At 42.9% G+C, this 18,636-nt stretch overlaps 1 protein-coding gene across 1 annotated transcript in view; it reads right to left on the bottom strand.

The window, feature by feature from the left end:
* Positions 1-18,636, bottom strand: part of bpifcl (BPI fold containing family C, like) — a 73,628-nt gene that overhangs the window by 42,563 nt on the left and 12,429 nt on the right. The window contains exons 3-4 of the mRNA XM_079426530.1: positions 7,080-7,191; positions 6,810-6,938 (exon numbers count right to left, since the gene is read on the bottom strand). Of these exons, the coding sequence (XP_079282656.1) occupies positions 6,810-6,938; positions 7,080-7,191 (241 nt within the window). The remainder of the gene's footprint in view (positions 1-6,809; positions 6,939-7,079; positions 7,192-18,636) is intronic.

The raw sequence follows: 18,636 nt of genomic DNA, 5'->3' as shown, positions 1-18,636 counted from the left end.
GCCATTCAGTCTGTAGCCGGGTTTCCATCTAAAGTTGCAAATTTAATTTAATGTGCAGAAAAACTGGAATATCGCAAAAAACATTTGCGAACAAGTACCGTTTCCATCCATGAGTCAAAGAGAACTAAATTGTCATTTCCTGATAAACCTGCACTATAAATAACTAAGAAACATAGGAGAATATAACAATTTTCATATACTGTATAATAAATTATTTGCACCTCAGAGCGAGCAGACGAAACGCAATGAATGCGGTCATTGCTTTTGGAGGTGGATGCTGCTGTTTGGGAACACAGTCGTGTAAGACATTTCTGGGAGGCAATTAGAGAAATACTTTGATGACAGAATTTGCTCGGGCATTTGAGAATGACCATAACAACATTTCAGATGTTGTGGAATGACATCGGTCTGCTGGTTAGTCAGGTTTTGCCGTCCCATAGCACAAAGTGACATGACTTTTTTTATACACTTGGTTGAATTTATTCGCAAAATGCATTTCCATCTCCCGTTATTCACATCAACCCTTTTTTGCACAAGTCAAAAATCACCTCAAGCGAGTGTAAAAACTTTTTTTTTTTTTTATTCGAAATTTGGCATTTCTATCACTCGCTTCTCATGCAATACTTCAAAATGTGCATTAAAATAGGGTGATGGAAACCCAGCTAGTGTCAGCGCAATGGGGAAGAAGCTGTCTTTACAAGAGATTCTTGATCATATTACTGATCAAGAAAATAGCGAGGAAGAGACAACTGAAGAGAAGATGAATCTTACAGTGAAGATGCATTGCAAGATATACTGGAAGAGGAAAACATCACTGAACAAGCTGAAAACCTTGCAACAACTGAAGAGGAGCAATCTTCTGATTTTGAGGGACCAGCTGAAGTTGATGTAACATTCTGGTCGAAGGATGGTAAAAAATATTATTTTGAAGTCAATGCAGTCTAAAGACAAGGCAGTGTGAGTATGTGTGTGTTTATGCGAGAGATAGAGTGAGTTATAATATCAGATTCATAAAAGCATATTGCATGCAGTTCAGGGTAGGATGAAATAGATTAAATACTCAGAATAGTTTGTATGCATGGATGTGTTTCTGTGCATGTGTGTGTGTGTGTGTGATAGCATGAGTATACATGCATCCACACACGCACAGGTCCAAGGCCTTTATGTTTGCAAGCACAACATTCTCCTGAACACTAGTTGAAACATTAAAGCACACTAGTGTGATAAACAGTGCAAATTTTCATAATGTGAAGATTATTCATAAAAAAGGCTTTTTTCACTCAAAAAATTAGGTGCCTACTTTCAGATAAATGAGGCCTACGATTAATCGGATGCAAATAGAAACACAAAACCAGTCCTAAATAAAAGAAAACAAGTTGACAAAAAGATTGAATCCAATCGTTGGTGATAGTATAACATAATGAATGATTTAGAAGCAATTTTTTGAGGCCGGGTCATTTTTGACCAGGAACACCACAAGTGTGACTTTTTGCAATTTTGTACAAAATAAAAGCATTTAAAAGCACGCTTTCTGATTAAACATGAAAGCACACTAGTGTGATGTGCAAGTTTTTGTCATTTTTAATATTGTGAAAATTATTCATAAATTATTTTTTTTCACTCAAATTAGGTACCTATTCTCAGATAAATGAGGCCTACGATTAATCAGATGAACATAGAAACACAAAACCAGTCCTAAATGAAAGAAAAGAAAAGTTGATAAGATTGAATCCAATATTTGGTGATAATATAGCATCATGAGGGATTTATAAGCAGTTGTTTGGAGTCCAGTAATTTTTGACCAGGAACACTACAAATGTGACAGGAATCCGAACACAACCAGATGCACGGACACACACGGACACACACAATCAGATCTGTGTGTTTCTTAGTGTAGGGTGATTCCAGAAATTCCACGAAATGCAGTTCAGGGTGTTAACATCCCTTCATAAATCACACATTGCCTAGTACAGTTTCTATTACAAATGAAAAGCAAAATAGTGAGTTTAGTAACACTTTATTTTAAGGTGTCCTTGTTACTCATGTTACATGTTTTTATAACAACAAGAAATTATGCATAATCACGTTAAATTAACCCTAAACCAACCCCTAATGCTAACCTTATAGTAAGTACATGTAGTTAATTAATATTACTACTCCGTACTTAAATGTATAATTACACTGTAACAAGGACACCTTAAAATACAGTGTAACTTTTTTTTTGGTCCCATTTGGTTGTTAATCCTGATTTTAGGGGATCAATTACAAATTCAGTGTCCTAAAGCAGAATTAATATAACCCAACTCTGCACATCCTCATGCTCGGCAGGATTTCTAGTTTGTAAGCCCTTGAATACAAGATTTGGTGAGATCAGCTCAAGTTATCCACATAGATGATGCAGCAGGCAGGAATTTGGTGGAACCGAACTCAATTCTCTTTATTTCACAATAAGGTGAGGGAGAGGAGGTGGGGGTGGGGGAAAACCATAACTAAAGTCTTTCTTCCTTCTGGGGTTGGCTCTGGGGCAACAGATCAGTCTCTATGAAGGGAATACAGAAGAGATGTAGGGTTAGTCAAAGATGCTCAGGCTACTCACGATCCCACTGAGCCCCTGTCCTCAAGAACTTGTCCCGTCTCAGTTTAGGGGGGTCCAGCATCTGCTCGTCTCCCCAGCTGAGAGAGTACCGAGGCCTCGCTGTTCCCTTTTATGTGGTAGGTGTTGATTGTCCCCAACAGCCTGCAGCTGAGGCTCCCAGTTAGAGGAGAAAAAGGTGAACACCCGTGTTGGAGCTATCCCTGGTCCTGAACCCTCTTACTGGGTGGCCCAGCCATTGTTGCTTCCTCTGATGGGGCTCTCCGTGGTGCTGAAGGTGTTCAGGTTGCTTTGTGGGGGATCATACCCCTTTCTGGCCACCACATACCCCCTTTCCTGCTTCCATCTGGTTTCGGCACCAAGACAATGGGGCTTGACAATGGATGGCTTCCATTTTTGCTTCTGGAATCCGGTAAGGTCAAAGCCGAACAATCGTCCCAGGTTCTGTTATGATATCATGGGTTATCAGAGAAGCCTGCCCCGGGAGCTCAGAAAATACAGCACGGTGCCTACCAGTTGTCGCAACTCTTGCCTCTTCCTGGGGGAGAGTTGACTACCCATCTTTACCTCGGGAGTTACGGGGGTCTCGACCCCAGCTGCAAAGACGTCACTTGGAGAGGGAATTGGTTCGTGCCACAGCTTCAAGAGGTTTACATGGTAAATTTGCTGGCCCTTTCTCCGGCCGGGCTGGCACACTCTGTAGTTGACTGGGCCCGCCCGTTCTACAACTTCATAGGGTCCTAGCCACCTGGCAAGGAATTTGCGTTCACTGCATTTGATTAAAACCAGTACCTTTTCTCCCGGGTGAAATTCTCGAACCCCTGCCCCTCGGTTATAACCCGGGCCTGCTGTTGATGGGCCTGCTGCATGTGTTCTCGTACAACCGGCCAGATCTTTGTCATTCGATCGTGCATCTGTTCTACATACTCGATGGTGTGATACAGTGATGGCTGCTTCTCTCAGCTTTCCTTGGCGTGGTCCAATATCCCTCGAGGTCGTCACTCATAGAGGAGCTCGAAAGGTGAGAACCCGGTGGAGCTCTGTGAGACTTCTCGAACAGAAAACATGACATACGGTAACAAATTATTCCAATTTTTCCTCATCAACATCAATGACTTTCCTCAGCATTTAAGAGTTTTGTTAAATCTCCACAAGCCCATCAGTCTGAGGATGGTATATGGAGGTTTTGAGAGGTTTCACCTTCAGTTGTCGCCAGGTCTCTTTCATCACTGTAGAATGAAGCATGAGCCTTGGTCCGTAAGGATCTCATCGGCTATCCCCACCCAACTAAAGAACTGTACCAGTTCCCTTGCCACGGCCTTTGAGGTGGCCAAACGGAGTGGTATCGCCTCTGGAAAGCGGGTGGCATAATCGAGAATGACCAGAAGATATCCGTGTCCCCAGCTGAACTTTGGCAGGGGCCCCACAATATCAAGTGCAATCCTACTGAAAGGGGTTTCAATTATAGGCAGAGGAATAAGTGGATTTCGCCATGTTACCTTGGGGCTATGAAGCAGACACGCAGAACAGTGCCGACAATAGACTTCAATCGCCTTCTTGATGCCGGGCCAATAGAACTGTGCGAGGATGCGTCATATGTCTTCTCTGACCCCAGGTGGCCTCCCAACAAGGGAGTGTGTGCCAAGTACAACACCTTAGAAGTATATGCTTTGGGGACCAACAACTGTTCACAAATTTCCCCTCTTCACTGATTCACTCTATAACAATTTATTTTTTATCATGAAATGTGGATACGCCAATCTACTCACCCCCTCTTGTAGTTTGCCCTCAATCATTTGTGCACTCCTCTACGCTTGGGTCAAAACAGGATCTTGCAGCTGGGCAGTGCCGAACCATCCCTACCTTTCTCCCTGGAGTGTCTCTGCTGGGGGAAATTCAGAGAACACTTTGTGGGATTCTAGGTCTTAGAGGGCCCAGGAGGAGCGCAGGTACTCCGAGGCAGTGGCAGTGGAGTCGGAATGTTCTTCCTCACCTCTATCCTCCTCTGGTCTGATTGCTTCTGCATCAGTAGACTCTTGAGGGGTTGGAGTAGGGTGGTGTCTGGACGAATGGCGCCTTCGGTGTCGTGGAGGTCTCTTCCCTTCTGCAGCTCGGTCTGACCAGTAGGCGCCATAGGCCTGGCAGTCTCTGCCAACCAGGACGTGCAAGCACTCCACAACCCCTGCTCGTACTTAAGCGGCCCTGCAAACTCTGGCTGGACTAATGTCACCATGTTTCCAGAGTCAACAAGGGCTTCGGTGTCTCTACCCCCAATCTTGACAGGGAACCTAGGAGCAGCTGCCCCCTCATGGGCCCAATAGATGGTGAGAAAATGGCACTGGAGGTGGATGGCACATGCTGGAAGGGTCACCTGGTATCCCCAGCAATGAACGCGCTGTGCCTTAGCAGATAGGCTAAGCCCATATTGGGTGAGAACCGCTCTTGACCACCTCATGATTGGCTGCCTCATGGACGATGAGATCCCGGTCAGGAAAGGACGTATCAAATTTGCCCAATCAGCCCTTGGCCATCTCTCTCGCTGAGCCGTTCTCTCAAAGAGGTCAAAGTAGGTTTCAACATCATCTTTAGTCATCTTGGTCAGATAATCTTGAGGCCTTCTTCCTTAGGCCTCTGTCCTTCGACAGAGTTCAGTGACTGCTGCATTCAGGGTGGTCTGGGCCTGTAGAATGGCAGTCAACTCCATTTTCTTGTTGTTTCTTGTTCGCCTAGTGCAGGGTCTGAATCACGAGTGAGTCTTCTCGATGCCCGCATTCGCCACCATATGTAAGCCCTTGAACACAAGATTTGGTGAGATCAGCTCAAGTTATCCACATAGATATTGCACCATGCAGGAATTTGGTGGAACAGAACTAAATTCTCTTTATTTCACAATAAGGTGAGGGATGGGGGGTGGGGGAAAACCATAAATAAAGTCTTTCTTCCTTCTGGGGTTGGCTCTGGGGCAGCAGATCAGACTCTCTGAAGGGAAGACAGAAGAGGTGTAGGGTTAGTCAAAGATGCTCAGGCTACTCACGATCCCACTGAGCCTCTGTCCTCAAGAACTTGTTCTGTCTTGGTTTAGGGGGGTCCAGCATTCAGCATCTGCTCGTCTCCCCGGCTGAGAGAGTACTGAGGCCTCTCTGTTCCCTTTTATGTGGTAGTTGTTGATTGTCCCTAACAGCCTGCAGCTGAGGCTCCCTGTTAGAGGAGAAAAGGTGAACACCTGTGTTGGAGCTATCCCTGGTCCTGAACCCTCTTACTGGGTGGCCCAGCCCTTGTTGCTTCCTCTGATGGGGATCTCCATGGTGATGAAGGTGTTCAGGTTGCTTTGTGGGGGACCATGCCTCTTTCTGGCCCCCACAAGTTTTATGGCCCAGATGGTTCTGGAGTGTGAATTTGGGGCTTCTTGTGGAATTTTGCGTCTTGCTTTACCTTTGCACAGCTTTGATTAAAGTATCAGTGTCCAATACACTCTGAAGTTCTACAGCACCATCTCTTGCATTTTCTTGGATTTCTTTACAATCACCACTGGGCTTTCTTTTATATTATTAACAATGACTAAAAGGCAAATATTCAAGAGAGTCAGTATTATTATTTATTTTTATGGCAGCTCTCTGTCTATACATTTATTATTATTATTATTATTATCAATGCTGGCTGTTGACACAATGGATCAGTGCTGATGGTGTCAATTTGCTTCAGCAGAAATTGATATTTATCACAGTGGGATTCCGAAATGCTGTTCTGTTCACCACAACTGTAAAAAGGGGTTATCTAAGTTACTGTATCCTCTCTATCAGTTTGAAATAGTTTGACAATTCTCTGTTCATCAGTAAGGTGTTTCTGGCCATAAAACTGTCACTCACTGGAAGTTTTTTGTTTTGCAAACCGATTTAACTGGTTGATTGAAAAGAATAAGCTTGTTCATGAATCGGACACAGTTATCGCATCTCAGAGTAGGCGACAGATTCTCTAGTTCAAAATGACAAGGAATGTCATGTTTTTAAGAAATATATTTGAGTATATTTGAGTAATTAACTATTTTGCAATGTCCTCAAAATAAAAATATTCAAAGTACAGATACTTTTAAAATACTTATTGTTACTGGCCACCAATGATAGATTGTGTGATTTGCTTCCAAGATCACCTGAACAGTGAAACCGATATGATTGAAAATGAATTAATTCTCCTTCCAATGATTCACTGGTTCACTTACATAATGCCAAACTGCGTTGCCCAGCTGCCTGTGATGGCTAATGAGAGTTGACTGACTTCCACCAATACACCTGTTCCCTTTACAAATTCCAATGATGGGCCTGACATGCTGCACTGCCCAACATGCATGCTGAAGAAAAAAAAAAGAAAAAAAAAACTGGTCACAGTTTATGGAGTATGTTTGTGTTTTTGTATGCTTGAACATCTGTTCATCACATGTGATGCATTTGTTTATTTGGTGTATTTGTTTGTTAGTGTACTGTGTACTAACTTTGAGATGACACAGTCTACAGTGCCGATGCCAATGTCCACCCTATGCCGGAATTCTGGGATTTCAGTACTCTTCAGTTTGCTTTGTATCCAAACAGCCATCATTTGAGACACTGAACACATAAAAACATAAACATCTACAACAACACATTTTTGACATCATCATAAAATATACATAAGTTGTCAAGTCTTTTAAATGAGTAATTCATTACTGCCAATAAGAAAATGGGGTTCCAGTGACGAACCTGCCAATTCTGGCATTCTCTGTCAAATGCCAATTCCCAGCCTCATGGTGCTGAGCTGTGAGCAAACTAGAGGATGTGAGGCCCTCAATTGCACCCTCATGGAGTTTCAAACAGTTTGGTCAGAATCATGCACACCAGTAGCCTGTTTGAGGTAATTTTGGAGGGCTCTGACATTACTCTTTCTGTTCCTCCTTGCACAAAGGAGCAGAACAGCCCATCTCCCAGTATCTCCTCCTCGAACTGTGCAGGGAGATGCACCAAACCTCCTTGCAATGGCTGTTTGTACGTATGGATGTGCCATCCTGGAAGAGTTGGACTATCTGTCGCTATGTATTAGATTTAGAACTGTCATTTAGTTTGTCAATTACTGATGTTAGAGTTGTTGAATCTCTTATCTCTGATAATTTTCCTGTTATGTTTACTATGTCTCTTCCTCAGAATTCTCAGAAATCAGCTCTTGATACAAAACAAACACGCTTTTACTTTAAGATTTTATTACGCCCTTTAATGAGGTCTGTACTCCCTTGTTGCTTGTAAGTAGCTCTGCGCTACTTGACTTGGATGCTGAGCAGCATTTTAATGCATTGAGCACAGCCTGGCTGGATATTTTGAACAGAAAGGCACCTTTTAAGCTGTAAAAAAAAGACAAATTAAAAATCTCATATGAAATCTTAAAGGATGCATTGTTTATGTATTAAAGAGCTGTCAGGAAAGCTAAGGCTACTTACTTTTCAAATATGATTGCTAAATACCATCATACTCTGAACACGTCTTGGGTTACTTATGTAACCCATGTTCTCTGAATAGGGAACAAGACGCTGGGAACTGACGCAATGGAAACACCCCCAGGTGTGACGATTGTCTGATGCCCATACAGAATCACACCAATTCATTGGCTGATGGCGTGAGATACTGCCCCTACGTCATACCCCTCAGATTTTCCTGTCGAAGAAGCAGGTCGACAGCGTGAGGAGCTTGGCAGAGGACGCAGCGTCTCGTTCCCTATTCAGAGAACTAGAACTCTGCAGCCTGCACCAAATAAAATACCAGCAACTGTAGGGACTTGGACCACTGACTGAAACGATCCACATACATCTTCAGAGCCCTGACAGGGCAGAACGGATGAAGAATACTGTCCTCATTCGAAGAAGACGGAGAGAGCCTGCAGCACCACCACCCCACGCATAAAGGAGGAGACCAAACGATGTCTACCCAACGGGACATTGTCCAAGTCCCTTCAAGCAACAATAGCTGCGATGTAGACTCTCAGTGTGGTAGCGACTGCTCCAGCCGAAACCTTATCTTGCAGGAACTCTAGCACTGAACCAACTGGGCAGCTGACTGGGTCCACAGCATGAGCCAATCACCAGGATTCAAAAACTCTCCATTTGGAGGAATAGAGCCTCATAGTGGAAAGGACCCTGGCACTATTAATGGTCTCACAGACTCCATCTGAGATATCAAAGGCAATGGGCAACCCCTGATCAGCCATACCCACAACTTCCAGATCTCTGGACGTGGGTGCCAAATTCTGCCCTGGAGCTGACACAACAGGTCTTTCCTAATAGGAATCTCCCACGGATCGCCTTCCAGAAGGGAGACCAACTCTGAGAACCACGTCTGGGAAGGCCAGAACAGGGCTACTAAGAGAAGGCAGACTGGGATGAGCTTGACCAAAGGGAAAGCATATAGTTTCATGTCCGGCCAGGGGTGGGCTAGCGCATCCATCCCCAGAGAGGTAAGGTGAGAAAGGGAGAACCAAAGGCGGAATTGGGTCATGTAATACCTGTCGAACAGACACAGATAGGCCATCAAATCAACTTATCACAAGGTCTAAACTAATGATCACTATCACGCGATGTGAATATTCTGAGTGGTTTCCTGTCAGTGCTTTTCATATATACTCAGAAGAGGGATAATGACTAACTTAATCAGGAAAACAACAAATATATTTTTGCATCAAGAAGCACCTCGAGATCGGACAAGTATATCCACCGGAAAAGGACAATTAACTGACGCCCTCAGGCCTGCAAAAACTGGATCCATACGTGACTATCCCATGACTCTTGACCATCTGCTTCCTTCCCTTCTGAAACCCAACTCACGCTCTTATCAACAAAGAAACTCAAACTTACATAGAGGATTTCTAAAAGACAATCCTTTATTTCCATTGCTATTAGAGCAAGTATATCCACTTTTCTTTCTTTCATATGCTTGCTGTGTTATTGGAACCTGTTATATTTTTTATATTTGCCTTATAACTTTTCCTTTTAGCAGATAACCAGTGTTTAATGTTGTGTGAAAGCTTGTGTTATTAGCAAGAACTTGGTGTTAATTAAAGGTTGATTTCCAGTATCATAAGCATGATGATAACACTTTATTGAAGTTTTAACAGCACTTCCAGAAATGTTTCTCTACATGATAAATTGAGTAGTATGTTAATTTGTGTCTGAAGAGGAACAGTACGGGGCGGGGCTGAGTAAATGATAAATTAAATGATAGGCTTTACTATCCATCATCCAGAGTTGATAATGCTCAAAAAAGATAAAAAGCTATAGACACTGAAGTGCCTTGAAAAATGTTTTACCACACTGAATGTTTTTTTTTTTTTTTCATATACAAATACATGAAATCAGTTTTCTAGGCACTCAAAGCGCTTTACATAGTAAGGGTACCTCATCCACCACCAGTGTGCAGCATCCACCTGGATGATGCGACGGCAGCCATAGTGCGCCAGAACGCCCACCACACACCGGCTTATTGGTGGAGAGGAGACAGTGATGAAGCCAATCGGTAGATATGGGGATGGTTAGGAGGCCATGATGGTCAGAGGCTAATGGGCAAATTTGGCCAGGATGCCGGGGTTACACCCCTACTCTTTTTCGAAGGACATCCTGGGATTTTTTATGACCACAGAGAGTCAGGACCTCGGCTTAACGTCTCATCCGAAGGACGGTGCTTTTTACAGTACAGTGTCCCCATCACTATACTGGGGCGCTAGGACCCACCCAGACCGCAGGGTGAGCACCCCCTGCTGGCCTCACTAACACCTCTTCAAGCAGCAACCTAGTTTTCCCAGGAGGTCTCCCATCCAGGTACTGACCAGGCTCAACCCTGCTTAGCTTCAGTAGGCAACCAGTCTTGGGCTACAGGGTGATATGGCTGCTGGCCAGCCGTCATACAGTCGGTAATCACATGCTGATGTGCGTTCATACAGATGGTAATCATGCAGATACAGCCACATTCCCCACAACACACACATACATGAAAAATATTGAAGAAAAAAAAGAAAAATAATTATTTGTGCAAAAATCCGATCGCTAAGTTACGCCCCCGTCAGATGAGAGGTGCGTCACAGCGTGCATCACGCGCTGTCACCAGAGAGCGCCAAATTCAAATAAACAATATTCCGCTTATCTGTGACTTTTTTTTTTTTTCAGTGAATGGTCTCATTCTGTTTGTGACACTGTATGCTACAAAACCACCAAGATGCTGTTTTAGAGTGTAATTTATTCCATAACGGACGCGAACAATAACTCTCCCGAAGAAATTAAATGTAAACAAAGGAATATTCATCCTTATTACAACGTTATTGTATTCGTTGGACTAAAAGTGCTAGCTGGGATGTTGTTCTGTGGACCCTTACCTCTCTAACTAAACTGGGATTTCAGCAGTGGACGCGTTTGTGACTCGTTATTACAATGAATCTGGTACGTACTGCTTTTTTATTCTGCATGTTTTGATGTGTACTGCTTACACAAATGTAGCAAATACATTCCTTATAAGCTTTCCATCGAAAAACAGCGATCTGTCGTCGATGCTTGAGGCTTAGACCTTCAGAATGATATATAGTTTGCCAAGATTAATGATATTCTTTCACGTTAAATCCATTCATAAACATTAAACTAGTGGGGAAAAAAAACGCTTCAGTGCGCCGTCGCTCTGGCAAAGGTTAACAGGTTAAGGTATATACTGTATATAAGAATGAATGGGTCAACATTCAGCATTACCCATTGATGTTTGGTCTTCATATTTTCAGCACAATATGTAGGTTAATCTGGAATTAGTTTGGAAAGTGAACTGTGCAAAGGAAAAAAACCTTAAAGACATTGCTCTAAAAGTGGATTTTAAGATGTGCAAATAGCCATCATGACAGAGATGTGCCAGATCATGGCCACTTCCAACAGAATTGGCCAATCAAAAAGCTGAACTGAAAAGGCTCCAACTTGAAAATCCCTCCTTCTCAGTAAAGATTAAATGGTTCTCCGTTTGCGAGTTCCAAACTGCTAGGGTCTTCTCCAAACAACTTCAGAATTGTCTCATCAGTGGTCCATCCATTTTCCAGGTGTCTAGATTTTCTGTAGATTTCAGAACCTTCAGCTTCAAGTCTCCTCTGTTTGCATGTTTCCAGACCAAGGATCTTCTCCGTGGTCAGGGGTTCATTGTTCACCAGTGCTTCGTGTTCAAGTTTGTGAAATGGATCCAACTCCTTTCTTCCCGCTGCAACATGGCCCAGATCAACAAGTGGAAGACATCGCCGCTCAGACTCAGCACATGAACAGGCAGAACGTGATTATCTCTTTCCAAGCCTCTTTCAAGAGACTGTTGACATTAGTGTGTATTGTCAGTATATGATCATCTAATTTGCATTAGATTTTATATAGCTGATGTCAGTTAATCACAAATAATCTCTTTGATTATAAGTATTTGTTGAATCTAGAATAAGGTTTACCTTATTAATTCCAGGAAACTTCATTTTGTCTTTCCATAAGATGACCCATAGTAACATCCACCTCACTCACTTGCATTTATCAATCTTTTGCACTGTATCCATTCATTGCATCCATTTAGTAGTTGCTAGTTATTCTTCTCTATCCCTTTGTTAATAAAACCCCTTTTATTACACTTGTGTCTTCCTGTTATGTGACGAGCGTGACAACGGAGTTGAGGATCCACCTGCAGCTTTATTTAAGAACATAGTCGAAACATGCAGGGTCAAAACACCAGCAAACAGTAACATCCAAGGCAAAACAAGAGAGTAATCCACAAAAACAGGCAATGGTCGAGGCATTACTCAGTAATGTCTGCTATGCAAATCAATGTGCAAATCAATTTCCGGCTTAAATATTCCTCTGATAGGAAACGGGAGAAGTCTGAGATTGGTTCCTAGGCCAAGGGTTATGGGAAATGGAGACCAGAGTACAGGGGCAAGAGTCTTAGGTGGAGTGCCCTCTGGTGAGTGTCCACAGAGAACAGAACAGAGATCACATAGAGGTTAACAGCGGCCATAAAAAGGCAGGCAGAGAGTTCACAAATGGCCTTCATAACCGTGACAGCACAGTCAGAGAGTTCACAGATGGTCTCCTTAACAGTAACAGGACAGACAGTTCAGAGGTGAACGCAGCTGATTCCGGAGGTTCTGCAGCAAAACTGCCACCTCGGGAGGAGCTAGAGTGGAGATTGACGACTTGGGAGGTTCTGCAGTGGGAAATTCCACTTCAGGAGCTGGAACGGGCTCTGGAGAAGATTCGAGGACTGGAGTGGGCTCTGGAGCAGACCCATGGACTGGAGCGGATTCTGGAGTGGATTCAAGGACTGGAGTAGGGTCTGGAGCAGGCTCTAGAAAAGATTCACGGACTGCAGCGGACTCAGGAGTAGATTCACGGGAACAGAACAATGTGTAGCCCAAATACACAGAACGGTGACCGCCGTTACAAGGAGCACAGAGGATAGGGAAACAGTTTCAGTGACGACCAGTGCTGAAGCTCTTGGGATGCCCGCTGCACGCACCGACATCAACGGTTGATCCGCCAGACTGGATGCCAGCCTCAAATGCCCCTGGAATGCCTTGGTGTCCTCAACCGCAACATCCACGATGCTTGGGAATACTGGAGTGGCATCCGTGATGGCTGAAGACTGAGGCTTGATATCCATAACGGTTGGAGGCTCTGGTATGATGACCATCTTGTGATATGGCTCTGGGTTGGTGGCCATCTTGTGAAGTGGCTCTGAGCTGGCAGTGTGGTGGCTTCCACCTTTTCTATGAAGAATCTCTCTTGAAGTCTTGGGGTTTTGATGCCAGAAGAGAGACTTTATTATCCTTAGACAATAAGGCTGAGAAAACCCTGCAGAGAGATCTGCAGGGTTTTCTGTTTGTATCCTCTTTAAATTGTTTTTCCTCTAGGCATGTTCAGTACATTTCATACATATGCGTTTTACCATTTTGACTGTGTTTCTAGTCTGCTACCAAGATGCAGACAGGAGACCTTAATTTTATGTTCCGTGAAAGTAAGGCACCCCTCATATATTTTGTGTAATGTCAAAACAGGACATGCAGCCTCACCACATGTCCGCATGTTCCATTCATGCAGGATTATATCTACTAATATAATGCAGATTATATTCGTAGATATAATCAAAGTAGATATTATATTCACTTTTGATTATACTTGAACAATTAATATTTTCATCAATAAAACTCTTCGTCAGGAGCCATCTTGTGAAGTGGTTCTGAGCTGGCAGCCATCTTGTAAAGAGGTTCTGAGCTGGTGGCCATCTTGGGAAGAGGCTCTGAACTGGCGGCCATCTTGTGAAGAGACTCTGGAATGGTAGCCATTACGTGGAGAGGCTGTGGTATGGCAGCAATCTTGTGACGAGGCTCTGGAATGGCAGCCATGACGGGACAAGACTCTGGAACGGTGGCCATTACGTGGATAGGCTCTGGCGTGGCATCCATCTTGTGACGAGGCTCTAGAACGGCGGCCCTGACAGGACAAGACTCTGGAGTGGTGGTCATATTGTGAAATGGCTCTGGACTTGGGAGTGCTGAAATCACTGGAGTGGTGACCATAATAACTGGACAGGGTGATGACTTTGGTGAGCCAAACTCCGCAGACACCAGAGCTTGGTGTGTGGAGAAGTTTTGACATGCCCTGATATTTGTGGGGGTTTTTTCAGCATCTTAAAAAAAATATTAATGGCTAAAGTCTTATAACACTGTATTCAGCACAAACTGAGACATCATGTCGGTGACCGACGAATTGGGATCTCGCCAGAGAGACCAATCCATTTAGAGTGTAACTAAACGAGCCAATGGACATTGGCATGTGGTATTTCACATCTGGCTACTACACCCCACAGTTCAGGTATAAGAGGCAGCAGGTGCACCGCATTAATTCATGTTTTCACTGTGGAGCCGAGTCGGTGACCTCAGTGAAATACGTAACCGAGACGTTCCCTTTCAGTCGAGTCACGTCGGTGACTGACGAATTGGGATCCCCACCAAAGCCCTGTGTAGGCCTCCTGATCCTTCCTATAAGGCAGACGATAGGACCGGGCTCTACACAGAGAAGCAACCCAAACAGTAGGACTTGGATAACACTGGGAAAGTGTGCCCTTCCACCTGGAAGAGGCACACTGCAGAGTCACCTCCTCCCAGAGGGGGTTAAGTGACATTACTCATGTGAAGTAACCCCGTAGGGCCCTATTGCACATGGAAGTCCCTGAGATGGCTCAGGCTGCATCATTTAGAGATGGCAGAACGTGGTCTGCCAGGGAAACATGGCCTTAGTAAGTGTACCGTGGAATACACACATGGGATCCCAACAGGGTCACTCATATGGGCACTAGCCTCACACCAGATTCCAAGAATTCATTGGCTGAAAGGCCTGGTGCCGGACGCTCCTCCACGTCTGGCTGCTGGAGTGCTGGAGGACTCAACAGGGCTTGCCCGGTCCGGGAACTCTCTGGAGAATTTAGGCGTTAAGGACTCCGCAAGCCGACTCTGAACCGGGCCTCTCAGTGCCACTACCTGTTTAAAGTGAAAACACAGGAGGAAAGCTATAGAACCTAGCGAACGTGTTTGGAGTCCCCCTGAATAAGTAGGCTATGTTTCTGTTTATTTGTAGTGACAGTATACATCACATTTAGAATCAGAATCAGAATGAGCTTTATTGGCCAAGTATGTTTACACATACGAGGAATTTGTAATAGTGACAGAAGCTCCACAGTGCAACAGAGAGACAGCAACAGGACAGGACACAGATAATAAAGAATAATACAAATATCCAAATAGGCAATGTACAAAACAGCAAAAACACAATATATAATATAGACAATTATATGTGTACAGGTCTGATATGTGCAAATTTGAAATGAAAAAATTAGATAAAAAAGTAAGCAAGTGTGGTGAATAAATAATAGAGTTGTGTGTTCCGTGTTTTATTGTCAAGTGTTCATGAGATGCATTGCCTGAGGAAAGAAACTGTTTCTGTGTCTGGTCGTTCTGGTTCTCAGAGCTCTGTAGCGTCGACCAGACGGTAATAGTTCAAAGAGGGAGTGTGCTGGATGTGAGGGGTCCAGAGTGATTTTACCCGCCCTTTTGCTCACTCTAGATAAGTACAGTTCTTGGAGAGTGGGGAGGGTTGTACCAATGATTCGCTCAGCAGTCCGGACTACTCACCGTAGTCTTCTGAGGTCAGATTTGGTAGCTGAGCTGAACCAGACAGTTATTGAAGTGCAGAGGATGGATTCAATGATGGCAGAGTAGAATTGTTTCAGCAGCTCCTGTGGCAGGTTGAACTTACTCAGCTGGCGAAGGAAGTACAACCTCTGCTGGGCCTTTTTCACAATAGAGTCAATGTGATTGTCCCACTTCAGGTCCTGAGAGATGGTGGTGCCCAGGAATCTGAATGACTCCACTTTTGTTACAGTGCTGTTCATGATGGTGAGTGGGGGGAGTGCAGGGGGGTTTCTCCTGAAGTCCACGATCAGATTGATAATTTCTATATTTTTTTAATCAAAAATACAACCCGAGTAGCAGAGTGAACTCCCGAACAAAAAACATTATTATATTTTTTTATGACATATGCGCAGCTAAAGTCTCGAGACAAGACTTATGATAGATAAAATATGTTACTAAATAAATACACAATTGTGAATAAGAAGCTGATGTCTGATTTCTTCAAGCGGTCTTATTTACCATTTACCATGGTAACTATGGTAACGTTAATGGCTAGCGTGCAGTCTTTTGTATCACTCATAAATATTTCTGCCTTGTATGGTGATCATAATCCACATTGGATCTCAAACAGAGGTTAATTCAGTGGAAACGTGACAGAGGAAAAGCAACTGACCTTGGCACGCACTAGCCACGCACCGACAGTGTAAACACAGCTATTAAGTATATACAGTTCTGTAACTGGATATGAAGAAGGTTTAGTCAATTTTGTGTCCATTTTGTGTGAATGCATGTGAAGATCTGTTCTTCCTGTGTGGCTTTGGCTACATGGCAAAGCTTGTTTAGTCAGTCTGAGGAAATCAGTGGTCATTTGAACTAAAGTCTCAAGAATGAAGAACTGTGATCAGTAAAAGAACACATGCTGACTGGATCAGTCTTTGATCAATGGACTGCTGAAGTCCTCATTCCTGCCTTACACAAACGATAAGCTTGAGGGATAACAAAGCAGTTCCTGCATGGGGGTTACTGTATGTTAATGTCAACCCCCTCTCCACAAGAGTTAGTGTTGTTTATCTTAAGGGACAAGCATCCTTTGTTGTCCACAAAGCCTGATCTCTTTTATATTGTTGACACTGTGTCACGGGGTAGAAGTAAGGGGTGGAGGAGAGTAGCAGGGAAGAAATGTTCGAAGTGTTGGTTGTGCTGTAGCATATGTATATTAAAGAGGATCATCTGAGTTACATTGTACTTCCTCGTGTTTAATTTCATCAATAGAAGACATGACAATCACCTCTTATACAGAAAATCTGGCTTGTGGAGTCCCTCAGGGTTCTGTTTCACCCCCAGCTTTGTTTTCACTATATATGCTTCCCCTTGGTTCCATTTTTCGGAAACATTGGGTTTATTTTAATTGCTATGTTGACAATATGCAAATTGACCTACCTGTGGTTCAGAATAATCAACTTTTTTAAATTATCTGTTTGCCTGTTTGAAAGAGGTTAAATTCTGGCTTTCTAAAAAACTTCCTTTTAAACAGAGGTTATTGTTTTTGGCCCCTCTGTTTCTTCGTGAAGTAACTGAATTGATCTTGGATATCTACAACCTTTTGTTTCTTCTCATGTGAAGACCTTAAGTTTTAAAGCTCTCTCAAGTTTGATAAATTAGCTGTGTGATTGGATCTATATTTTTTTTACTTCCACTTATTTCCAAAAATTAAAGCGTTTCTATTCGAGAAGTCTTTGGAGGTTGATATTCATACTTTTATTATGACTAGGCTGGACTACTGCAACTCTCTTTATTATGGTATTTCGAAGTCTCAAATTACCTGTTTGCAAGTGGTTCAAAATGCAGCAGCACGATTCCTGAAAGGATGTAAGATATTCTTACATGTCACACATCTTCTTAAAGACCTACATTGGTTGCCAGTTAATTTTAGAATTGAGTTCAACATCCTATTATTTGTCAATAAATATTTAAATAATCAAACACCAAGCTATCTGTCTAATTTACTCCACCCCTATAATTCATCACGAAGCCTAAAACCTTTTACATGCTGCACGATCTTATAAGGTCATTACAAATCACACTGTGTGACATGGATCTAATAAACTTGGAAACAACATGCATGACACCCAGAGGTGGAAAGAGTACGAAAATATTTTACTCAAGTAAAAGTACCATTACCTTAATGAAATTTTACTTAAGTACAAGTAAAAGTACCAGTCTAAAAATCTACTCAAGCAAAAGTAAAAAGTAGCTCAATTAAAATTTACTCAGAGTAAAAATTACTTTTTAACAGTGGAAGGGATGCAAAAATGGGATAAGCCAAGGGTGTCAAACTCAGCTCCTGGAGGACCACAGCCCTACACAGTATAAATATCAGCTGAATCAGCTGTGTTTAATTAGGGTTATATCTATACTAATCTAATCATTTAGGCTTATTTGAAAACTACATGGTATGTGTGTTGGAGCAGGGTTGGAACTAAACTCTGCAGGTCTGCGGCTCTCCAGGAACTGAGTTTGACACCCCTGGGATAGGCCTATAAATCTCAAACTAGTTGTTTTTAATTAAAGGAATCAGTTATTTGGAATAACAAGACATTTGGGCTGTTACCAGGCAAATTAAATCAATATCAACAAAATTCATCTTTGCAGTGCAGAGGAAACACAGACACTTCATCTGAAGTGTTATTTAGATGTAGTTATACACTGTTTAATGCAGGACATGAATGCATTTAACCTGCAGTTACAAATGCAGAAATAATGTTTTGATATATAAGACATAAAATGTTGAATACTCATTTAAAATATATATATATATAAAAAAAATCTAAATATACTTTAAATGTGAAAGT

The sequence above is a fragment of the Barbus barbus genome (genome assembly GCF_936440315.1).
Source record: "Barbus barbus genome assembly, chromosome: 10".
NCBI classification, from domain to species: domain Eukaryota; kingdom Metazoa; phylum Chordata; class Actinopteri; order Cypriniformes; family Cyprinidae; genus Barbus; species Barbus barbus.
The sequence above is the reverse complement of the archived record's forward strand: the minus strand, read 5'-3'. Positions and strand labels throughout refer to the sequence as shown.